The following is a 26,138-nucleotide window of genomic DNA, read 5'->3' on the forward strand; positions in this document are numbered from 1 at the left end:
CTAGTTCCGTATCCAGGCATGGTTCTTTGGCACAGCAACAAAACGTTTCTTTTCCAGCAAGTCCCCATGAGGCAGGTTCATGTCCCACATGTACTCTGGTGAGAGCACTTTGGTTGGCTTATGTCTAATCAGGTAACGGTTAAGGTGGCTTTCTTCATGCCATACCGCTTCTATCCCTTGTGATTTGTCCTCCATGATGGCACGGTGACAGGTGTCAGTCAACATGTAGATCTGCACTACAGTCCCAGCAAAGAATGCTCCCATGTAGTAGAAATCCCCTTCCGATGGACTGACGTAGGCCCGTGATTTGGGCCTCTGCTCATATGGGAAGCGGTATCGTGGCAGTCTGAAGTAGCCTGGGTGCAGTGTGGCAACAAGCTCTCCCAGAATCTCCACTCCCACGTTATCACCGAAGACCATGTCCACGTCCATGCATACCAGGTATTGTACCACCCCGTAGAAGCGTTGTTTGGCCATGATGCTCAAGGCCTCCATTCGCCGCATGGAGATCTCCTGCCAAGAACTGTGGGCAGAGATCTGCAGGATGTCGACAACGCGCCCTGGAGCAAGTGACATGGCGGGGACCTTATCCGGCTGGTCAGTGAAGATGTAATAGTGTACCTTGCGCCCCACCATGAAATATTTCTCAGCAGAGTGCAGGAACAGTTGGAGAAACATCACATATCTGTGAACCAAAGCGACATGTGGGTCAATACAATAATGTAATGGAGATAAATTCTGCAGAGCACATTTCTGACTTTGGGTCGAAATAAAATACAAACACACCCTTCATCCAGACTCCACCAAGAACAGTTTCTACCTATGGTACTTCATAAGACCTATCCTAGCATAGTGGCATACCTTCTGTAACCATATCCCATCTGTGTGTTGCCAGCACATTCACCTCAGAGGTTCTACCTTATATCTCCTTTCCAGCTTGGCTCCTCGAAGAGGAGCCATCTTTTCCTCTTTTGGCCAAGCTTCATTTCTCGTGGCTACCCTACATGACTCAGCCCAAGTAACATGGAAAGCTGCCTTTGAGAAGCTGATTGCGGATGTTTACAATATGTTCCTTAAACATCAATTCAAATTGTTTAAAAACAGTAACAATGGAGGGGTATGTGTACCATGGTGATGCCAGCATGGCATGCAGGTTATGATATTCAGGAGAGGGGTGGCCAGGCCTCTGATGGTTAGTCTGAGGAGCTAACCCAGGTAACACTTGTATGCAGGACCCAAGTGCATTGTACAAGAGCAGGAGATTATCAACAATGAGCAGTAGCATGGGAGCACACCTAAAGATCCTTGCACACGAACAGAGAACTGGTAAATTTATTTAAGAGCAGGCTGCCTCTTTCAGCATCTTTTGACAGGTTCACTGGATGCCACCACCGTGGTACATCCGAAGGACGTGAACGAACTAGAGCACTTTAACCTAACATCCTACTTCTGCAATGTCCTGGTTTTGTAAGTGGCATTTTGAAATACATATACTATTGCTTTTTACAACCTACATGAATATATTGTTTATTGTGGCTCCATGTGTGAGGAGAGGTCTAGTACAGTGTGGGGAGAGGTCTGCTACAGGGATTAGGTTGTTAACTGTGGAACCACAAGACGTGGGTTTTTTACCCTACTTTCACAATAGAGGAAACTTTGTGATTCTGGGCAAATCACTTCATCACCCTCTTTATTTTCTGTCTCAACAGTAGTGCTTCTATTTTTTACCTTGCATTGTGTCACTTTAAACTGTTGTGTGGTGAGACACATGTAGCCCACAGGACACCTTGCTGAACCAGAGGAGAGGGCTCCCTTACGCCACACCACATCCCTTGACTGGCTACACCATACTAGGCTCTGCTCCTTCCCACCTACAAAGAGAATTTAAAACCCTGCTCGATGACGTGCAGCGTCAGCGAGGCATCAGTGCACAAAGCAAGTCATTGCCTGGTCGAAGGGCAGAGCAGACGGGGGTACAGACTTTTTTACAGTGCAGTGGAGAAAACAGAAGGAATACTGTCTTCCGCAAATTGAGTTTGAGTTGATGGAGTGACAGCCTTGACTGGAGGTCCGCAAGAGTTTTTGACAGGTAAGTAAAATCTGTGCGAGAAGAAACTTAGATATAATTGGGTGTCATCCACATAGAGATAAAAAGAGATAGTTGCATTCTCCAGGTGGGAGCAGAGGGGTTCCATAAAAAGACTGAATAGTGTTGGAGATCAGATTGAACCTTGTGGTATTCCTTGGTGCAGAGGGGGTTGGGGAGAGAGTTTGAGATCTTGACCTGTTGTGAGTGATTGGATAAGTAGAATTCAAACCAGTTCAGTACAGCACCTTTGATATCTGTTCCATCTTCTAGGATTCTTAGAAGGGATGCATGATTGACTGTGTCAAATGTTGATGTTAATTTTAATAGAACTAGAAAGCAGGAGTCTCCATTGTCTATAATGCAAAGAGAGTCGTCAATGTTTTTAGCATACCAGTATCAGTGCAGCATATGGTTCAGAAGCCCTATTGAGGATCATCAAAGAGGTGGTTGTCCTCGACGTAGTTGTTAAGCTGGTGAGCCATTCTGCTTTCCAGTAGTTTGGCTAGGAGATGGAGATTGTAGATAGGGCGTAGGTTATTGAAGTCAGTGGGGTCCACATCTGGTTTCTTAGGAAGTGGGGTGATCTGGCCCGCTTCAAGGTAGTTAGGCACTAATACTTCGCTAAGGGAGGAGTTGATTATTGGAGTGAGAAAAGGAATTAGAGGTGCCGCAATGTTTTTGATGGGTTTGGCCGGGATGACATCAGCAAAATGAGATGATGGTTTCATGGCTGAGATTGTGATTGCTAGTGCAGGTTCGGTAAACAGTTCGAAGCGGGTTTAGATTGTATGGGTAGGAAGGAATCATGAATGATTATTGACTATTATGTTATTTTGTGTATGATGTGTTTGGTTTTGTTGTGTATCGATAAAGAAAATATAAAATCCTGTTGTGTGAAACAATTGGGGAAGGTTTGGCGAGTGTTTCAATTATTTTAAGAATTGGCCTGGGGACTAGATTCCCACCTGTAGGAACTAATGGATTTTCTTCCTACATTTAATTAGTTGGATCGTTTCCCACACATCCTTTGCCTTTGCTACTGGAAGAATTTCCTTAGTTTTCTGGCCTCATACCACTTTTTATCGCTGTTTCCATAGAGAAGAGCTAGCCTCCCTTTTGTTCCTTTTTCTTTTGCTTTCCCCTAAAAGCTACTTATTTTTAACTCTGGTTTACGTGGAAAGACCACTCTTTGCTCTTCTACACAGATATATTGTCCCAGATATCCCATCAATAATTGGACAGCAGGAAAGAAAACACAGAAGGTAATAAATCATACACGCACAAGGGCATAATGTAGTAGAACACTTACTTCCTCACAGCAAAGATGGTCAAGCCAATGCGCATGTCTGACGGAAACTGGGCGTTCAAGATACGGGTGTCAAAGGTCCCCTCCCAGACAATGGGAGCCAGCCATGGGGTGAGAAGAGGGAGGCTCCTTCTCATCCTGCAAAGAAAATATTTAGGAGATAGAACTCATTAGCATATTTGATTACATCACTGGTAGTGATATCATGCAATCTTCTACATTAGTGACAATACAGAAGTAACAACAGGAAAATCATTTTTTTCAAATCTAAATAAACGAAATAACATTAAAAACACAGCAAGGTAGGCTCCAAGCTTACAAAAGTAGAACTGCACACCAAGTGGTACATAATGGCGCCTCATGCACCTGACGTTTTCTGAAGGAGAGCTCCTGTTGTGGTGGAACAGCTTGCAAAAGCCTCCATAGCTCTCAGAAATCTACTCCGCGAAACATGTGTAGCTGAAGGAGAGCTCCACTTGTGGAACCGTTTCCTAAAGCCTCCACAGCTCACACAGACTACTCCGCAGAAAGCAACTCTATATGGAGTTGCATAAAGAATTCAGGTTCTAGCATCTCTCACCAGGTGTGATATTTAGCCTTCTGTGAGAGACAGCGCACCTCAATCTCCAAATGTGTGAGAGTCACTCATAATGAGTGAGGCTTGAGATCTCTGAGCAGTGGGAAGAGAGATATTGTGTTACCAACAGACACAGCAATGTGGCCTAGAGAGGTCTTCTGAACAGAATACCAGGACTTTCACAATCTTTGTCACTTAAGTAGAAAGAAAAATTAAGTATGTATTTGTTTGTTTTTAAAATTGTACTTTTGTTAGTGAAGGTATATCAACAAGTTATTACACCTTATATGCTTGTTTTATTATATGTATTGTATAGATATGTGTGCATTTTTACTACTATATTGGAGACTGATGTTTGCATTGAACAGCAGTGGTACGTGTATTTGAAGTATGAATGTGTTTTTGGTGGTTCATGTGAGAGTAAGGTTCAAAAGAACTGGGCGTGGAAAGTTAACTCATCAAGTCAATGAGAACTTATAGTATTCTGAGATTGAGTTTACAGCCAGGCACATTACAACATTCTATTACTGTATCATCTTGCCAAGAGAGAACGTACACATGCTGTATGCAATAATCAGTTACCAGATATTTAAAAAAGATGGACATTGAGACTTTTAAAACACTTATTCTTAAAAAAGTATTTTTCCATATCCCATAAATTGCTTCTGAACCCTCATTATACATATCATCTTGTCAGGACTAGTATCTTGTGGGCTAAGACACCTTATTGCCAATTAAATATTATATGATTATTCATGTCAAGAAGAAGAAAATATTACTTTTACTTGTAAATATAGTTCTCCAGGATTGGTTTCTTTAATAGATGTATATTATATTGAACTACTCCTAGTCATTAGGCTGGTATTCCTCTCTATATTTAACAGTAGCAGTTGCTACCAGACTCCGGTGGTGAGGCGGGGAGGTGGGTAGAGAAAATGAAAAAGATCAAATAAAATTAAAACTCTTATCTGGCTACGGCCAGTGTTGCCGCCGACTCTCCTCCGATCCTCTTCATCCTCTTGTCTTCTTCCTGTCTGGAGGCCGGAAGCAGGAAGCACCTGGGCCCCCAAGCTCCCCTGACCAATCACAACACTGCAATGCAGCGTTGTGATTGGTATGGGTGCCGTAGTTCGGCGCTCAGACCAAGCTTGGGACCCTGGGGCATGTTCTCCACCCAGGCTGTAATGCAGCCTGGATGGATAACATGGCAAGTGCACATGACTGTTTTGGATAGCCAGAGAGGGCTGGTCAAAATGTCATACACACTTGGAGTGACATCCCTCCTCCCCCTGACGGGGCCCAGCCCCACCCCCAGGAAACAACGGAGCTACTGCAGTAGGAAAAAGAAAATGATATTAAAGTTACATTATTACCATTTTTTCCGTTTTTTCACTGCTCGGAGAGCAGTGGGGCGACGCTTCTCCGCCTTAGCAGAGGAGCCGCCACTGATATTAAATATTGTAAAGTTAAACTTTAACTTAAAAACTAGTCCTCATTGACTACCCTATTGTTTAGGACTTTTGTCCGGCTAGTTCGGTGGGCAGACAAACTCCCTGCCAATGGGAGCATCTTCAGATTTCCAGAGCACAGGTGTGCACCATACCAAAGGAGGACAGAGAATCACATGCGGATCTATCCAAGGTACCAGAGCAGAAGGACTGTAAGTGCAGGCGAGTTAGAACACCCTTTGCAGAAACACCTATAAAAACTCTTAGTCCCTTTTGGATTGGAGATCCAGACAGTAGTGCTTGGTAAAAGCATGAAGTGTTCACCAAGTAGCCGCTTTCCAGGCATCAAAGAAGCATCTACATGGAGCGCCGAAGACGCCGCCACTCTTCGGATAGTGTGTGTTAGAACATTCGCTTTGGCATAGCAATACTAGCTTGAATCCACTTTGGAAGGCCTCGACACTTATTACTTTGAACGAAAGCCACAATTAGCAGATAGCACTTTCAGCAGTCGTTTGTCCTGTCCAGTAAATATCACAATACGTTTCTACCATTCAATGGGTGAAGATATTCTCACCCTGCCATAGGGTATTCTGAAAATAAATTGGTGAGGATAGAGGCTGATGTAGACGAAATCGAGGCATGATTTGTTCTCATCACAGCCTTCTCTTTGAAAGATCTTGGATACTCTGCCTGTATGGACAGTTCATAGAGTGAACTACCCCACATGGCAGATGGATTTCCAATATAAATGTTGTATTCCATTGCCCATATTTCAAGCTGGATGTATGTAAACGCTTGAAAGGATGGCACATCCGTGTTTTTTATAAGCCTGAGTTACTCTCCGGGTAGTTCTGGTTTGCAGGCATCAAATAGTTCTTAAGCCTTACTTTAGAAATTCATGGCCACAAAAAAACACTTGTTAGATTATCTTCTATGCCTTGAAATAGCTGCCAGATGTTCTTTAAAAGAGTAGGTTTCAGGTGTGATTCCATTCGTACTTTCAGGTGTGATTCCATTCGTACTTTTCTAGAAGCCCAAATTGTCTACGATTTAATGAAAAATGGAGGTTCTTGATGCAATACCATGTGCAGAAGCACCCCTGTGGTCTCGCAAGTGTTCTTATTGCCCCAGAACTCTGGCGTTTCATATTCTATTGAGCGAGGGATGGCAGATGTTTTGCAGTGTCTGATACAGTGGAACACAAACCTTTCTTTGAGCCTTGCACGCAAAATGCCTACATTTTCATAGGTGTAGCATTTAACCTCCTCCAAACTCACCTACAAGCCATGGTTTTTCGATAGCATGCAAAAACTACACTGAACGGATAGACATGTACAATCCCCTCCAGGCTGAACTATGTGTTATACCATAGTACGGAGTTTTTAATATTCCCATGTCAAACTAATGTATCCATGACATTCACTGCTGATGTATTGTCAAGTTAAGTAGGTGTGGAGTTACGAATACGAAATTTACACTTGGGAAACAGTCAGGCGTGTTCCGAATATGCAAGCCCTACCACGCTTGCCTTACCCACGCATATGGGTGGTTAAGGCAGTGCACGGTCTAGCTGCTGCCTGCAGCTCGGTGGAGGCAGGAAGACAACAGGAAGAGGGGACATGGTGAGGTAAGAGGGTCTGGGGCCGGGTTTGGTCAGGGTAGTTTGTATGGCTGGGAGGGTTGGGGCCGTTTTCAGGGCTGGGAGGGTTGGGGCCGTTTTCAGGGCTGGGAGGGTTGGGGTCGCTTTCAGGAAGTAGTGGGGTCGGGGGTAATTATCAGGGTTGTGGTAGGGTCTTGGTAGTTTTCAGGGCTGGGGAGGGGGGTAGGGGCTGTTTTCAGGGTTGGGGTAGTTTTCTTAATTAGGGGTTAGTGTATTAGGCTTAAGGGCTGTGGAAGGGGGTAGGGTCATGTTAAGGACAGCGCGGGGTGGGAGGTGGTTGGGGGACAGAGTTTTAGGCTCCAAGGGGAGGGGAAGGGGTAGTCAGAGTAGTTTTTAGGGCTTAAGGGTGGGCGGGTCGTTTTTTAAGGGTTCAGGTGGGTGGGTGTCGGAGTAGTTTTTTTAAATAGGGGTTAGGGTTTTAGGCCTAAGGACAGTGGAAGGGGTTGGGGTAGTTTTATGGACAGCGCCGGGCCTGAGGGGTTCGGGGGAGTGTATATTAAGGGTTAGGGACAGTGTGGGGGGTAGGAGGCGGTAATGGTATTTGGACCACAGGGCGGGGGACAGGTAGGGTGTGTGTAGCTTGGGGAGAGGGGTCGCAACCTTTACCACGTATACCCCTTTACCACAAAACTGCATGGTAAAGGCATGCGTCATAAAGGAATGCTTAGTTAAGACGCAGTTGTGGTTCGGGCTGCGTGGTAGAGGCACGCGTAGTTTAGCCATGCATGCCTCTATCATACAACTTCTATACTTTCAGTAATGGTATCCTGGTATGCAATGTCATGAATACACTATTTTGCAGGTTAACATTGTATATTGTAATATTGTATATTGTAATATTGTGACACAGATTCGCTGAACTAACAGCTTCTATTAGGAGCGCTAGACTAAGAATTCCTATGCCACATATTTAAAACCCTGGTGTAAGATCTACTGTAATATGAAGCTGTAATAAGTCTTATAGCAACATTTTTCATCAGGTTATGAAAATAAGACAGCCCTATTTGCTGCTAGGAAGGGCGGTACTTTTCAAAATGATGGCACTCCCTCGATTTCTCTACGCTCTGCATAATACCCTGTTCTCGGTTCCCCCATCCTACTTCTGAGCAATAGAGGCAGAAGTCACCAAACTCCTTTGGAAAGGTAAACCGTCCCGAATAGCAATGGCAAATTAATTAGATCTTGGTATGATGGTGGCATTGCGCCCCCAAATATACAAACGTATTATTGGGCATCTCAACTGACCGTAATAAATCAATGGATCCATGTCTCTCATGCCGACCCAGCCTACCGCCTGCATAGACTTGTTCTGGGAACGGGAGGGCTCAATCGAGCACTGTATAATGCTAACCAGAAGATGGCCCTATTAGGACCGATGAAGCAGAAGATTCATATCTGGCATACAGTACTTAAAAAGCTAGGCTGGAACAATAAGATCACGCAGGCAAAGCCCCTCTGGGAAACCGGCAATCTAGGCACACTAGGCAATAGCAAAGGGTTGAGGCAATGGGACATCAAAGGACTCTCTAAGGTGGGAGATCTCTGGGCCAAGGGAAAATTAATTCTGTTCACCCAACTCCAAGACCAATACGAGATGGCCCCAAAGGAAGGGTTTTGCTATCTCCAGATCAAGCATGCACTAGAGGCTGTTATCGCACCCGACACCACCCTCCCTGAAGCCTCCCCATTAGAAGACAGACTCTTCACAGAACACATGGACAAAAAAGCCACATCCTTAACATATCGCAAAATTATTAACAACCATCCTGACCCCACACAGTCCCTCTGGAATAAATGGCAGGAAGATGTGGGAGAGTTAGATGAGACAAATTGGCAGGAGGCATTAGAATCCCCAAGGGAGGTAGCAGTCTCCTTGAAATTGCCCCTCGTGCAACTTAAAGTGCTCCATAGGATCTATTACACTAGGGTAACACAATGCAAAATAGCAAAGACTGACAGTCAATTTTGCTTGTGGCAGTGTGGAGAAGTAGGTAAATTTTAATCACACGCTATGGGAATGTCCAGTAATAGCGACATACTGGGAGGCAGTTATGTCCACAATAAAAAGAGTGAGTGAGGCCCCTGTACCACCAGAACCTAGGCGATGTCTGCTAAATATATGGAAAGCAACAGACCTTAATACCACAGAACAAACCTAGGCGACACTGGGTATGACAATAGCTAAGAGGAACATTGCCAGACACTGGGGTGCACAAAACCCTCCCACTGTAAGAGACTGGGGCAAGGACATGGATATGGCTATGGTGGCTGAAAGGGCGGTATACATACATAGAGGGTGCCCCAAAAAATGGGAGCGACTGTAGGGAAAATTCAATACTTTCAGAGGAAGCACACGTAGCATTCCTACTGTGGAATCTTCATTGGAGGACAGTTAATGAACCACGGAGTGGCGTATGTTTCGTCTTGTAAATATACTCATGTACTTAAAAATGCACTATTATTACTGTAACGGAGTATTGTAAAAAATATGTTTACTAGGTAAAGGTTTTCATGATTGCTGACAATAAAATTGTAAGTCATGTACCAAATAATAAGAGTTTAAAAAAAAAAGACAGCCCTATTCGGTTTCTGTGTGGTCACCCAAGTGCAAAGTGTTGTTACTTGAGATAAGACATCTACCATTACCTAAGGCAGAAATCTATTAATAAGGTAAGGCAAATTTCTTGCTTTTTTACTTAAAAAAAGAGAGTGTACAACACCAGCCATGTAGGTATGGTTCAAATTCGTTTGTCTACAGGACAAGAGTTCTTTGGTTTGAACAGTTTACGGAATGTGAAAAACCATCCAAAAATGCATATCAACTTCTGAGTTAGATAATGAAACGTTTTGTGCCGATTGGTTAAGGAAAATAAAAGGGAATGATAAAAGTTGTGTTTTCCATTCAAGCTCCTGTAAGAAGTTTTTTTCATGCATGGTACATAAAAGCCTGGACAAATCAACAACAAACTTGGCATGAAAGCAGAGTTTAGGCTGATGGAGCGCCCTTTTTTGGTTTGGTGTACCTCAATTTCTGACAAATGCTCATTCCACCAAAAATTATGATAACATTAATCTATAGTAGGTTTTTTGGTCTATGGCCCCAAATGACAACATGAGCTCAGAATCCGACTGTCTGATAACATTGAACGTAGCTGTTCCACCATTATGAGGTCCAGTAGCCCCAGTTTAGAGTCTTAATGACTTTGTTAGAATGGGTCATCAAAACACATTTATTCTGACCACGTCTTAGCTTTGGAAGTAAGTTTATGTATGATGAGAAAAAAAGGGGAATAAGATAACAACTGAGAAGAGAAGGGGGCACACCAGCTTTCCCCGGCTGCCACACATCATTGAAGGTCTATTGAAGGAGACCAGAAGGGTTGCAACTGGAAGGTGAGATCACCAAGTATCAAGTGATTATCCTTAGTTCTCCTGTTTGTTCAGGAAAATGAGACGGCTCCCAATGGGGAAAGTGAAGATCAGGGCCCACACAAACGCATCACGGAAGAACATCGAAGGGAACAAAGGCACCCAGATCGAATGGAGTTCGAGGCAGCAGAACAACCAAACTGGTTCTGAAAGCAGAGAAGTGGTGCAACAGTATTTACCTGAGAAGAAGTAACCAACCCCCTGCAATAATATTGTTGAGCAATACTGTCACTGAATAAAAGCAGAACACAAGAACAAGGAACTTTGGACATACCTGGCTTGTGCACCCCAGAAATGTAAGAGTCCCAAGGAAGAAGATCTCGTTGAACACTGGTCCCCTTTGAGAATGAAATGTGTAGGCCTTTTTATGGAGTAATTCAATGTCATTTCTATGGAGTGGTTGATGTTAAGAACCTGATTTATGGACTCTGAGAGAATCCCCCTGTGGGTCTTCATTCAGTGAATTCTTTCTTTGGAAAATGGGCACATATATTGAGATGTGTAGACATTCAATAAGGTAATGATGCCGAGGATGGTCACTGGCCAGGAGCATCGAAGTGCTTAAGTTCGTGTTCGAAGGTGTGTGGATGTGAAGTTCCGGATACACTGTGGGGGGGTTGAAATCATCGCAATGATGCTTGATGTATACCGATACAATGTTGTTGAAAATAAAAATTGTATTAAAAAAATAAATAAATAAGGTAATGATGCTCTCTAAACGTTTGGGTATTGATTTAAAAACTCATGGAACATGAAGAAGAATCATCCAACCGTCTGCTGGTGCCGAATCGCGAGAATTGACTATGTGTAAGTGTAAAAGTGTATAGGCTTCGCTACGCATATGTGCAAAGGCAGTGCTCTTTGTTTCTGTGGTGGGTGTGAGTGACATGATTTTTAATTTCATGTAGATACTTTTTTAAGTCTTACACACAAAAAAACTTTCATTAGTACAAAGTTAAAAAAAAATCAATATTACTACTTCATACAAAATACAATTTCCCAGACACAGAAAGTAAATTAGTAAGATACTCGATTTTCCTCAATTAACATTGTTTTTGTTTTGTGAAACATCTGCAAACCCTAAGTTTCTTTCATACATCACTAACAATAAGAAAGGTCTTTGATATTTGAGTTAAGTTTTGACAATAACTCTACATCTGTCATTTAACTTTGTAACATAGTGAGATAATAGGCTGGTTGTGTGAAATATCAATCTTGTTCAGCATTATTATTAATAAATATTGACCTATAAAAATCTTCTTCTTACTTTTTTTCGTGCAGAATTCACTGCTGAGCACATTTTTAAAAACTGAAATCCATTGTTACGTTCAGGAGTTGTGAGTGAAAAAAGTATTTTGGTGGCCTTTTTCTAATATTGCGGCTCAAAGTGCTTGGGGCCAGTGCCTACAATGCTTAAAATTACAATTTGGGTATAACCAACACTTGTATCGAATTCCATGCTTTTACCTAAAATAAACGCACAGTTCAATGTAAACGGGGGCCATATCCCCTTGACCGGTGCTGTATGTGTGTGCACCAATAAAAATGGAGGTGCAATCAGATAAGGCCAAATAATCCATATGACAACATAAGGAAGGCAAAGATCCTCTTAAACTGGGTAAAATGATGCTGTAAGGCCAGGAATAGGATTTAATTACATGAGCAGAAGCCATGCACCTCTTGTTAATGGCAGGGTCACTGCATACTGCTATACAAATTCAGCTCATATATGTGGAAAGAAGTGGACGAGGAATCATGGCTGGCGACCAGAGCAGAAAAAAAGCAATATTTAAATGTCCCAGATTTAACCTACTCCTGCTAGGCTGAAGAAGCCAAAATGTTGAGCAGGGGTTTAAGCCCAAAGATCTTCTCATGCTCCCAAAGATGGAAAAGGACCAAAAGAGGAGTCCTAGCTGGATCATGACTCGGACCCAAGCTAGATCTGCTTCCCGCACATGCAAGGGTGAGAGACGAAGCACTTGGTAGGCTGCTGCCCTGACAGCACAAGAATGGTATGCGGCCTTCTTGTTGCATGAACCAAACTTTTAAGATATTCCAATGCAAGCACTGCACCGACTACAAACACACTACAGTAGTAGCAGGCAACAGAATGTCAGGGGGCTGCAGTACAAAGAAGCAGAGGCAAAGGAGTATCCTGTAAAGGAAAAGAAAATAAGTAGCAGGGTACAGTGGGATGGGGCACAGCCCATATAAAAAAAATAAAGTGGCCACTGAAGCCAGACTTCACGCCAGGGTCACGGTTCGTCCATAAAAACAAAGTAATTAACTCTTCCAAGGTTAACACAGAGGAGCTGCAAAAACAAACAAGCATTTGCAATGGAATGGGTCTGGAGTTTTGTGGTGAGGATTGGATGTATGTGGTGTGTTGTGTAATCGTGTTGTTGAGTTGAATTATGTGGTTTGGTGTTTAATTATGTGGTGTGGATTGAAAATGTGTGGAGTTGAATTGTGTGGCGTGAAACTGTGTTGGTAGCTTTGCCTATCCAGCACTCACTTGCAGTACATGTGAGAGACACTCGACTGGAAACATCATGCTGAATCTGTGGGAAAATGAATTTCTCTGAATGCTTTACTTCCTGCGAAGAGATAGTTTTGTATTTAAAAGGCTTTGCGGTATTTGTAATCTGCATTTCTTTGAAGCTATCCCGCCTCCTGCATTTTGTTCTCTCCAGCGTAGAGAAAATAAAGCGTGCTTTACTTTCTTTATAGTAAGTATACCAAAACACCATGAAGTGGCCAAGCAGATACAGAGAAAGGCTTCTCTACTTAGGAGGTGATTTGAAGCATTATGAGCCAAGTACAGAACCTTTATTGAAGTTTTCTTGGTGAACTGTAGTCTTTGTAGCACCGGAGAGTTTAAGAACAAGAAAAAACAGGAGCGGGATGTTCTGCCCACAGCAGTGGCGGCTGGTCCATTAGGGGCGTTGGGTCAGCGCCCCACAAAAGAATCGGCCAGTGAACAGGATGGAATGTAAACAGACGAATTGACAGCTTACAATTCGTCTGTTTACATTTCCGGGCCGCCTGTGCGCTTCATTGCCGGTGAAAGTGCGCTGTGCGCATGTCACGCACAGCGCACGCAGGCAGAGACGAGCAGGAGTTAAAAAGATGGTCTGCGCATGTGAGAGAGGAGCAAAGCCCCTCACTCGCATTCACAAACCATTAGGTTTGCTGCGCATGCCCTGTGTAGAGCAGGAGTTTGAAGATAGGCTCCTGCTCGGGCAGTGATGCGTTTTGCGCAAAGTCGCCCCATGCCCTATCAAATACCAGGAAAGTAAAGAAGGTTCAGCTGCCCGGCCCCCCAGTCTTCTCCTAATTGGCAAAAGAAAAGAGCGGGGAGAAGTTACTTCCACCACGTTGCAGAGCAGCAGACGTGATGCGACGCGGGACCGGAGAAGATGGCTGGTAAGTTCTTTTATTATTGATTAAAAATAAATTAACTCCCCCCCCCCACCCTCTCCAGTCATGCCGGCCGAGCCTGCTTATATTCTGTCCTTCTGTTTCTTCTATTGTATGTCACAAGGGCCCGCCCAGTCACTCCGAGCCCTACGGGAGGCCCCGACAGCTTCTCACGTGTGGGCCTGTGGGGCGATCCCCCGACACGAGGGCCTGTCTCTTTTCCATCTGGCGATGGTTTTACAAGCCAGGAGCTGGCAGCTCCCACCCCAGGCTGGCCCCACTGAGGAGCAGGCCGAGGCCCGTGAGACCACAGCCAAACCCCACGCAGCTCACTTGTTTGCCGCAGACGGGGGCTGAGCTCACTTGGGCATCTGTGCAGCAGGGCCCGCCCAGGCATTCTCTCAGACCAAAGTTCACAACAGGGGCTCATTACCTCAGGTCCCGGAGGCTCCCCTGTTCAGGCCGGGTGCAGGGCCGGCACCTAGGGCCTACAGGCTGCAGAGGTCCTCCCTCTGACCAGGAGCTCAACTGCCTCTTCAAAAGACAGGTCAAGCACTCAGCGACCTTCCATGCACCGGTCACGCTACCCCTCTCCACAGACCAGCTTGAGGCAGGCACCCCAGTCCATACTTTCCCGATCCTCGTTTGCAGCCCAGCAGGTCAGGTCACACCATGTCAGGGCCAGGCTGGGTCCTCTCCACTGCGTTCTTTCTTGTTTCTCCATATTTGCATGCAGGATCGCCGTTCAAAGGGTCAATCATCTGTCACCTGGCTTATAGTATTCGATCCCATGGCATCTACAGCTAACAGTCAAGCACACAACCCCTTGCATGGAGTAATTCCCATTTGTCGCTTGCAAATGGCTTGTGAGATAGTATATTTTAAATTTTGTTGATAATAGCGTTTTACTACAATTTTGAATTAAGTATGACACTAGAGATTTTGTGAAACTAACAAAAATGTATTATGTATTGCACCATTAAAAACATACAATGATGTTTTTTAAGGTCCTGCGAGACACTCGCAAGCCCCTCGTGAGAAGTCCCGGATAGCAAAGACACACCCATGAAGCACATTATGATTGGTTCATACATTGCCATTACTTGAAAAATTAAGAATCCATCCTTTGTGTCTCATTTGTGTTTTCGATTTTGGTGTGGGTACACCTTCCAAATTGGTTTTCTTTCCACTTTGGAAATCTATTTTTGGAAAACTTAGAATGTCTTTCTCTGACTCAGATAAGCAGACAGGAGCAGTTCAACCACCTCAAGCTGCTCAACCTGCCAAAGAAGCTCTCATTTGGCAATTTTGTTAAATGAGACAGGAGGGCATTCTCCTCCTTCACAGTATCGTCCCACATGTAATGATACCGTGAAGGAGGCAGGACGCCATTCTAGAAAAACGTGGGCTCTCGTATCATGGTGATTGTATGAATACCAAGGGAGAACTTTTGTAGATGCTTGCAGTGACCTTACGTCTGATACCTGTTGACTGGATAAGATAAGATGAGGACCAGGGAGATTCTGAATATTTACTCTCTATGATTCCATCAGATGAATGAACCATTCATAGCCTCTCACTTGAGAAATTATTTGAAAGAAGATTGTCACTTTGCAATATCAGACGACTACAGGCTGGTCTGCCTGGAGTGGGACCAGACGAGGCTGCTCAGTGTTTGGCAAGAATAGTTGGATTGGTTGGGTGTGTAGGCTCTGAGAACTGCAATCACTGTGGGGTTGTCACGCTTTCGATGGCACTTGTGGGTGCCTTTGAAATGTTGAAAAGTCTACATTTGGCCTTGGCTGGCTCATCTATTGGAGACTTGGAGGAGAAGGCGGGGGAGGCTGGGGGAGACCGGAGGCTTGGAAGGAGGGAGACAGACTGAGGGAGAGCAGAGGCTTGAGGATGGAGAGGGAAGAGACTGAGAGGGAGTGGAGCCTTGGAGGTGGAAGAGAGCGAGAGGCTGAGACTTGAAGATGGAGGAGAGAGAGACTGGAAGGAGAGTGGAGGCTTTTAGGTGGGGGAAGAGAGCGGCTGGGGGAGAGCAGAGTCTGAGGTGGATGAGAGAGGAGCTGTGGAGGAGTGGAAACTCAGAAATGCATTGTTGACCTTTTTGCTTTCTCATGTTTGCTTGAAAGTGCACCATTTGCCCACTCTAAAAAAAGAGTTTTCTCAGGGTCGCTCTCTCGCCTCAGGGCACTCTTCCCGAGCTTTTACGCCTCACCACTTTCAAATGTCACCAGCCGCCACTGGCCCACAGCACAGGAAGAGAGGAAAGTTAGAGGAGGCTGGGGGGCGGTGGGTGGAGGCAAAGGGGATTTTGAAGAAGGGAGGTTGAGTTGGAATGGAGGCGATCATAGCCCTGCAGCTGCCTCTTGTTACATGCTGGCGCTGGGAAGATCCTGTTCTCACAGCGGGGGAGCAAGCCCTCTCACCCTGCAGAGCACTCATTAGTGTCCAGCAACAGCTGCACAGAACAAGCAGCGAGAGATCGACTTGGGCATTTTATCCAGCTGGCTTGTTGCCCCCAACAAGAATGACTGTCCTATCCCTCCCCATACTCAAAGCACACATGATTGTGCTGGTGGGTGTTTCGTCATCTAGGCACAGCAGCCATGTTAAGGATCTTTGAGTTCAATTCTCCGTATAATCGGAAGTGCAGCTTCTGTCCTTTTCTCCTGCACAAATCAACACTGGAGCCAACCCCAATATGGCTGCCGCACTAGGATACTATGCTCTTACACATGCGCAGTTCGAGGTGGCTGGGTGCCAAAGATCTCGAACATGGCGGCCCGGAGTGTTCTGACATTCTCTGCCTCAATAGTTGAGTTGGGGTGTGCACTTACCTTGCTTGCCCAGCGAGGCATGGTGTAGCTCCAATGACAACATTTTGTTGTTAAGGCAACAGTTGAAGCTCCACCATAACTGCACATGTGGTGTGTTTTCAAACTCAAAAGTCCCTCTCGAGCATCACCAAGCCGCTAGCCCACCACTCGTGATATGCATAAATAAAGAAAGAGACACTGTCTCCTGAAGCACCCCCAGGCCGAAAGGTGAAGCGGAGCACAGCGCGGCATCCATGAAGTGGGCACAGCAGGCTGCCCGAAAAAAAGAGTGCGCAAACACAAAGAGAAACAGCCTACATAGGAAGGATACCCGTAACAGGCCAATACTCCAGAGGAGGAGTAAACCCGAAGAAGCTGGGACATAGAAGTGAAAAACACCATTGAGCAGCGAGGGGTGGAATAAATGCCCACAAAATGAATACAGCATGTCTTCCCGACAGTGCATGCGCTGTCTAGGCTCGACCTTCAAAGGTACGCGGAGAAATGCTGAAGGAAAGTAATGTAGAAAAGTGTCAGAATCAGTGATATCACTGTCGGGCACGCAGCGGAATATAGAGTGCATCAATATACGTCCAGTGATGAAATGTTTGCAAATTCACAAGAACAAATCAGCCTGCCCTATGTTACTCTAATGTCTGCACATCTCCACATGAGCCCAATGCTTTTTTTATAGATCCCAAAAGCCTCCTTCTTTCTACTTTTAAATGAGTGTACATGCGTCTGTCCTTCTAGAATTTCCTCCCAGGAAGCTTCCGCATTTATTATTAGTAAGGAATGACATTTCAGGGTAAAACTGAGACAATGTGGTGAAACGATACCTCACCCTCCTTCTATTGTTTCAGCTAGCGCACCACAGCATGAGAAGCTGCCTACTCCCACCTTTTCAAATGGCCTTGAGGTCATCAGAGTTACAAAGACAAGTTGTTTCATACATAAGCAAAGACAGGTCAAGCTGCAGCTCTCAGGAATGGGCTTGTACCAGGTTTAACAACATAACGCAGTTAATCTAACCTAAAGTTCTGCTTTTATAAGTGGCCTCAATGTTACCAGAAGCACAAGGGAAGTTCTCTCAGTGCAGTCAGGAGCTAAAAAAAAAAGGCTGCATTGGACATGAAAAGAAGTGACCGCCAGGAAGGACAGCAGCGGATGGGAAAGTATAGTCCAGCCTGGAGTGAAGGAACAGCAAAGGGGACAATAAGAGGAAACCAGCAGCAGTGAAAGGAAAAGAGCAGGTATCCTTAGTCTTCTTCCACATGACATTCATGTAGAGCTTCCCTACCCCTTTCAATGCCCAAAGTACTTTTTTTGGTGTTCAGTTGAGTAACTACTCCTTTAGTTTAATGTATATAGTGCGTCATTCATCGAATTAGGTCATGAAGCATTCCAGTGTACATCATGTTCCTTATCAGCCTTCAGAGTGCATAGTTGGAAGGGTGTTGGTTCTGTTGTGGGTTATGTGGAACACGTTAAACAACGGCATGAGGATTGATGATGTCGCATAAGCCTGATACATGGAGCCTTGAACTTGAAACTTTGCTCTACTGGAAGCGAATGAAACTCTTTCAGGACTGGTGCGATATAGGCCGGATTTTCTCAAATGCACACATGGTCTTGCTGTTTTGATTCTGGGTCCTCTGGAGCTTCTGGGGCATGATACTCTTGTATGAGCTATTGTCCAATGGTCTGGATGGGGGAGACAGAAGGCCCTACTGAGATGAACTTTGATGCTTTTTAAAAGCAATGGAATAAACCTTCTCAGTACATTACCAGCTGGACGTGGGTGGTTTTTGTAACATAAAAGAATATTACTGGGCCAACCAGCCTGCCCATTTTTTTTTTTACTTTCTGTGCTGAGTAGTAGGTTGCTACCAATTCTTGAGGCCAAGGAAACACGATTTTGCTTTCTGGTGAGCCACCCATAAACAAGATCTGAAGTCACAGAAGCTTTTCCTCAAGCCAGTGGTGGTTTTGTCTCAAGCAATTCAATAGTTTACTTCAAATGGCAGAACCCTATTTAGACTTGGGATTTCCTCCGTAAAAATATATTGGCCAGGTAGGTCCAGAGTAGCGCTGTTGCACAAAGTCAATAAGTTAGATCATGAGACTGAATCCAGGTAAAGTGGTAACCATGGAAACGTCACCGGCATCCAAAAGCTCTGGGTGCAGGTGAGGGTACCCCAGTTTCTTGCCTATACATTATACATTAACACAGAGACAGAAATGTCGCCGCCTTCTCCTCATCGTGCTTTGGACGTAACCAAGTGCCACCTTGATAACAATTATAGACATTTATGGATGCTATTTTACCTTTGAGCAGAGTAGCACGTACATATGTGCTTGGACATTCTCTGTGGCATTACTGAATGTATTGCTGGACATATATGTCTTCGTGTTTCAAATGAACCGACTTTTTTGCCACTGCTTAACAATGCAGTAAAAAATTTAAAGAAATATTTATTTATACAATGTATGACAATATCTACTTTCTCACACGTTCATATTGCTATTGATCAGCTGTATCGATTGCCACGTTTGGCCTGTCGATTTCTTACTTTCGTTCCTGATCAGTTCAACCAACTGCTTTGAATAATTTGTTACGCATTTCCTCTTACGGGAGTTGTAATTTATATCGTGTGTTGAGTGGCAGGCACCTCTTTGGTGTCTATTATCATAGATCATGTCACCCTCTTGGGTTTAAACCGGAGTAGTGGTCATGTACACTGAGAACAAAATTGCTGAGTGCTGTGAGCTAACTAGTTCATGTGGCAGTGTTAGAACCAGTTAACTGGTAATGGACATCAACCATCTATTTAACCAGCCCACAGTGGGTCTTATCTACAGCAGACCGACTCTAAGTGGGCCTTAACCCTCTTGTTTGCTATTTTATGCCCTTGCAATGAAAATAAAATTGTGCTTTTTATTTGTGAAGGATCAGAGTATCACCCTGTTAGGAATAAAGCATAGTTATGGTTTAGTTAATTCCATTCCTTTAAACTGTGGTTGTAGGTGGGCCCCGTAGCTATACGGTGAAGCATGTTTCTCCATATTTCCAGTTCATGTTGGCGCCCCACCACAATAGGTCCTGCAGGTTACACAGAGATCTGAGCTGCAGAAGTGTCACCCACTGAGCTATGTCATCGATCACTACACCATGCAAGTGCCTATAAATTAAATGTGTCCAAGACATTTTTGGTTCGTGATCATATGCATGTTGTTTAAGTCACTTTAAAAAAAGTTATTTGGTATCGAAGGTGTTATAGATCACAGACACTCATAGGTTGGAACCGTTTTTGGTTGTCAGTAATAGGGTGTGACTTGGGTTAGGGAATGACCCTGTGCCTCTAAGTGTGTTTTGATTTGGTTATTCAATAAGATTAGAAGCAGTTACAATTGTCACCAACAGAGTAGAAGTATCTTCAAAATAAAATGGATAAGTCCCCTTCAAAGATGTTCACTGGCAAAGCTGACCTGATCTCCTGAGAATTTAGGTCCATGGCGATCTCGCAATGCGCCAATACTTCAGTCACCGGGGGTCCGTCGGCAGCGCATACTCTCGGCTGCTCCAGTCGTTCCATGATTTGGCGGATCCACGTGGTGTTGGCATGGCTGGCGAGAATTGAGAGAACAAACACATACAGTTACACGTGTTGTCAGTCCCTCGTCGCTGCACAAGAAACAAAGAAGGTCATAGACTTACCAGTTAACTCTGTTCACCATCTGGGAGATCAACATTGACACATTCCTGCCATTCAGAAAGACAATAAGAAATACATCATTTCAACTCGAAGGGTTAAATACTCATCACCTCTTTCCCCACATTTATTTCAGCAATATCAAGGGGATATTAAAAATATCTTTAAAAAAAGGATTTTAGCCATAACACAAAGAAAAGGCACATTACCATCTCACCCGTCTTTCTCATCTAAAGACATTAGATCATGAGGATAAACAGGCACACTAAAGAAAGGCACACAGTACCCTGCTTCTTTTTTTCTTTGTTTTAACATTTGGCTGATATCTCTCCTTATAGTCTGCTTGAAGTCCCTTCAAAATAGCACCTGGTGTGCTGAAGAGTGGAAGAAACCAAATGGCTCTTATAAGGCCTAGTCTGAGGGAGGGGTCCCATGGCAATTAAGGGTAACAGGGCTTTAAATTGAGATGATTTAGAACAGATGTCTTCAAACTGAGGTGTGGGGAGGGGGCTAAATGGATCCAAGTGAACAGAGACAAAAGTGCTGAAACAGTGCTGTGCTTTTAGTAAAATAAAATAGAGAGACAATGAGCCACTTTGTAATAGGGCATCAGCCACTCTGTAATAGGACAGCAGTAATGTCTTTTGTCACCAATGTTCGGGGGGGGGGTAGGTGTCAAAGTTACAACTCTAAATAACCCTCAAAGGGACTCCCTCAATTTCTAATAAACCATCACACTGTGGACACTTTTACACTTTCAGGGAGACCACACTGCAACCATTATGTTTGTGTGGTATCCTAGTTACCTGTTTCTAGGTAACTGGATGCTACCTGTTCTAGGGTGTTGAGAGATAAGGTCAGTTACTGCTGGCCGAGCTGGAGTGCGGTTGTACCTGCCTGTTATCGTATAATAAACTCTTCTTATACTTATCCTGCATCTGTGGTTCCTACATTTTGGCGACGATTTGGGAACGAACCACACCACAATTATGCATTTGATTTTTCAAAGGGGTAACTGAACATGACTGCAACGTCTCAATTGTAAATCTGTTCAGAAATGCAAAATTTATAGCATGGCCAGAAAGTGTCTGCTCTTCTTGGAGGGCCTGATGACGTTTCTTTCACATGAAGGGGGTGTGGTATTAACATCTGGAAAACCATTTAGGGGCTCCTTATGAGTACCTGGCTGGCAAGGCGAGTATTATTGCACCTTTTGAAATCGATGCCACGGGGATCAGAATTTAAAAGGTGCAATAATTATCACCTATCACAAGTTGAACTCTTTAAAATGAGGCATAGCATGCGGAATCAGTATTTAACACACCAGATTTTTCATGTTTTGCCTTTTTACAGGCCTTTTCTCCCGATAAATTTCGGCAGGTTTGACCGGACAGAATTTATCAGGGGAACGCTCCAAGGGTGGGCTAATTATCACACAACTCATGATTCCAATCGCACAGGGATCGGAATTTCACCCTGAACTGGTAATGAGGGTCTGGAGTAATTTGTCTCCGGTGTCCTAGGGACTCGTTAGTATTGCGCTGAAACTGAATACTAAGAGCGTTCCCTAAAGCATGCAACACTCAGGATAGCAAGGCAGAGCAGTACAAGACATACTTGCGGAAGTGATTCGAGATAGACCTTCAGAGAAGCGCCCTGATATCTAATGAATAAATGTCCAGCAAGCGCATTACCTTTATAAATACAAAAGTACTTTAATGCACACAAACTGATATAACATGGGATTGCAGAGGGCAAACAAGAGTTCTCTAGCCCCTTCCTAACTAGAGAACTGTGTGCCAATGTTTTCTTAATGTTAAAGCCATAAACACTAGGACACTGGTGTGATTACAACTTGGGTCTATAGACTTCCGTAAACCAATGCACACACATCTGATTTCATAAGCCGCTCAGCAGTTGCAGGACACAGTCGCAATTTAGTTGAAGGAGGCTGTATCAGTGGGTTTCACTGAGCAAGGGGATCGTGCACAGCCACAAAGCCTCAGAGATGTTATCAGGCTCCCCTAAATCGACCATATCATACATGCCAAACCTTGCGATGATTCAAGAGGGGGAGGGGCTACCGATTATAAGGCTACTCTTCCGCCTCCCGATTCCTGCCTGCAGAAACCCGATTCCTCTGCCGGCTTCAGCCGTCAGGGACTGGTCTTGTGTGACTCGGAGAATGCACTGCCAGTGCACAACATTTTTGTCAAGCTCTCTCTGCCTGCCACAGCGCTTTCTCCATGGTCCTGACAGATAATGGGAAAAAAACATATTTCTGATATCTGATCCTGCAGCAGCACGCTTACAAGTCCCATACATAACAATATACCAGATTCAGACCTCGATAGAAGTCAATAGAAGAAATAGATTCTACAGATTTTTTTTTTTATCTCCCTCTTTTCTCTTCTAAAATGTTGGCATGTATGCCATACGAACCCACCACAATCCTGTCAGAGTTAATCACAGCACTAACGGAGCGGTGGAGGTGGTGTGGATTAGAGGTCTGTATTGAAAGTCCACCAAGGCAAGAAGACTAACAAGCATTGGCATAGCCAATAGGTCTCGCCTTTGGGACCTTATAAGTGTTTAGTTATCCAGCACAATATTCTTGGTGCAACAACATCAAGTGCTGCATGGCTAAACACTTATAAGGTCCCAAAGGCGAGATCTATTGGCTATGCCAATGCTTGTTTTTCCAGCTTTCAGCTGTGAAGGCAAACATCCATTGGGAAGATGCGGTCGAATTTCCCAAGATTAATAAAAAATGTTAACATAATCTAGCACCCGTGGTGAGGAAGGTGTTGTAGATCCTCAGGCTCGGGCTCCTCGATCGCGGCCATTGCCGGCCACATACGCGTCGTCCTGACGTGGGGGAAGGGGCTTTAGTTGCTCCCAAGCAAGGAGGACAGCATTTAGGAACCAGCGGGCAGGAGATACAATCCTACTGGAGAAAACAATCCCTAGCCTAGTCTTAGAAATAGCCTGATGGCTGCAAGCCAGCATGCTTTCTAAAAAGTAAACTGAACCAGATTGTGAAACAAGAGAAGAAACCATGGAGAAATCACAGAAAATTAAAGAGGATGGTCTCCATAGATTTTCCAGAGAACCCCAAACTAATCAATCGCTTAAAGACCCTTCTTTAATGTACAGAGTTTTGTGAGAAAAAAAAGGAAGCTTAACATATCCTTTGGTCCCTTCAATTGAATTCTGTTTGTTTCGTCAGTTGCCAATAGGTGTGCTTAATCAGAGTGAATGCTCTTTGCAAGTTTTATTCTCTGATGCTAGTTTGTTTGCTTAGGCCCAGTTTGCGTTGTCTGTGTGCTGCAGCAGTTGCCTTTTTTTGTACTGTACATGCATAAACTGGTTTGCATGATGCTCAGTTCCTAATCATTTGGGCCTCTGGTGGTAACCTGTTTAGAGATAGCCTATAAGCACAAGCATTTGCACAGTGGCACAATGAGCCCAGGACCCACGTCTGGGCATACCTGGTGCACTTAGGCCGAGAAAGCAAAAGACACACAATGGGTCCCGTGCTCTCCATGCCACTGGAATCAAGCTATCCTGGCTGAAGAGGGGTGACATCCCTAAACCTGTCCTAGGATGCTTGTTTCCAGTCCAGGGAGGACCTGGCTTGGCAGTTCAGGCTGGACTGTTCCCATGAGGCACAGGGTCAAGATTGATTTGCATATGGCTGGGTTCAAACTGGAACGGCATGGTGAGCAAAAAAACGATGGATTTAGGCCCAGATCTCTGTACTGAGGTGAATGTATGACATTGTTCTGCATTCTGTCCATCAACTGTTGTTTTTGCATTTGTCACCCCAAGGCTGTTGTAACGGAAGTGCTTAATTTGAGCCGGTGGTTTCTGGTGCTCCCCACCGCCACTTAATTGGTTTCTGGTGCTGGGCATCAGCTTTTAATTGTCAACACAGCACTTAAGACAGTCTGCCACATGGTGGCGCTGCTCATCTAATTTAGAAATAAGCATAACAACGGGTGCTTTTGATTACAATTAAGGCTCCCTGTTTTCCGTTTTTACTGATTTTTACAGATAAATACAGACAGAAAACATTTATTTTCTTGTCTGTATTTATTTTTACATGTGGATAAAAACGGAAATTGGGTTACTTTTTGAGTATTTCTAAATACTGTCTGCCATGACAGCTAGGCCAATAGCTGTGCGGATTAATAGGTAAGGGGGCTAAAAAAGAAAGGAATTTTAGTAAAGAGGCTTTCACAGCAGTAGATATGCACAATGTTGATACTGAAATGTGCAGATTTTCTTTAAAGTGCATTAATTTATCTTCTGCGGGTGTTTACAGCATTGAAACCTAGCAGGCATTTAAGCATGAGTGCATATTTACTGGTTAAATAAATATGGAAATATACTAATTTCAGGTTCATTTTTCCACAAAACCCAAAATAAATATGGATAAATACAGATAAACTTAGCAAAAAATAAATATGGATAAATACAGATGGAAATGTCAAAAAAATAAATACCATAAAACCGGGAGCCCTAATTACAATATACATTAAAGATTACTAATACCTGCCTCCCCAGCCATTTTGTTAGCTTTGGGGACCTGGAATAATCTGAACTGTTGCACTTGCAGGCGAGAGAGATGGTTAGTAGTTGTTTTTGCAGCAATGACAGGGGAAATGGGTAGTGCAAGCTGCAGTAGCCTCCTGATAAGAGCCCCGGCACTTATTATTTTACAAATGAAGCACTGCTAAATGCACTTTATTTTGTAGGACTGATGGTGGTCAACTTTCTTCAGTGACAACCGGTCCCCACAGTTCCAGAAACAGAGGCAGGAGATCAAAAGCAGTTATGAGTTGGGATTATTCCACAACCCCTCCCCCAATGTAGATGTGGTTTGTGGCACTGAGCTCAGCAAAGTGTTGTACCTGCTGCTCAGCCAGTGTGAATGTGGTGTGGAATGTTGGCGTGGATGATGCTGTGGAATGTTGGGTGAGTGGAGATTGTCAGTTGGGAGAATGAGCTGAGCAGCATGAAGGCTGCTCCTGGTGGGGCTCTGCTCAAGATCTTAACCTGAAATAAACTTATCTAAAGATACTACATGGAGTGGACCTACTTCTGATTACAACACAAAGCCTCACCTAGATAATTTTCTGGGAGGTCTGCTATTTTGCCCTTATTGTCCATTTGATGTCATTTGAAACCCTCGAGGCAATTCTATTTATTCCTAATTCTTATTGTGTATCCTTAGGGAACTTTAATGCTCTACTGTTCCTTTTCACTATATGTTGACGTGCCTTCAGATCAGGATTTTGATAACTTTTTATCTGATTTTTTCCTTTCGTTATCAATGTTGCAAAACGATACAATAAGTGAACGTACAAACACTTTCTGCTGAAATAAATGTCTCTTTGCCTACCCTCAACACTGCCCCCTTTCACTACTGTAAACCCCTCTAAAGGTTATTCCCTACGACTGGAGCTCCCAAAAATCCTCTCACCAGCCTCTGACCGAGGCAATCAGCGTAGATCCTGGGAAGATCGAACTCGTTACTCGATCGAGTCCTAGTACATATGATGAAACTGACTTACCAAGCAATCAAAGAAGCGACAAGGCAGACAAGCAGCAGGCCTATCATCCTCCTGCGTTGCCGGGCAACCCCCGACGACAGCGACCTCAT

At 44.2% G+C, this 26,138-nt stretch overlaps 1 protein-coding gene across 1 annotated transcript; it reads right to left on the bottom strand.

Annotated features, from left to right (window-relative positions):
* On the bottom strand, positions 1-26,138 carry LOC146833752 (histo-blood group ABO system transferase 2-like). Its single transcript, XM_085600083.1, has 5 exons — positions 26,050-26,138; positions 20,476-20,520; positions 20,247-20,384; positions 3,399-3,533; positions 1-685 (listed from the first exon to the last, which is right to left on the bottom strand). Exons 1-5 carry the CDS (start codon positions 26,136-26,138, stop codon positions 1-3), a joined length of 1,092 nt encoding a protein of 363 aa, XP_085456209.1.

This window comes from Triturus cristatus, chromosome 4_2, assembly GCF_964204655.1.
Source record: "Triturus cristatus chromosome 4_2, aTriCri1.1, whole genome shotgun sequence".
NCBI lineage: Eukaryota > Metazoa > Chordata > Amphibia > Caudata > Salamandridae > Triturus > Triturus cristatus.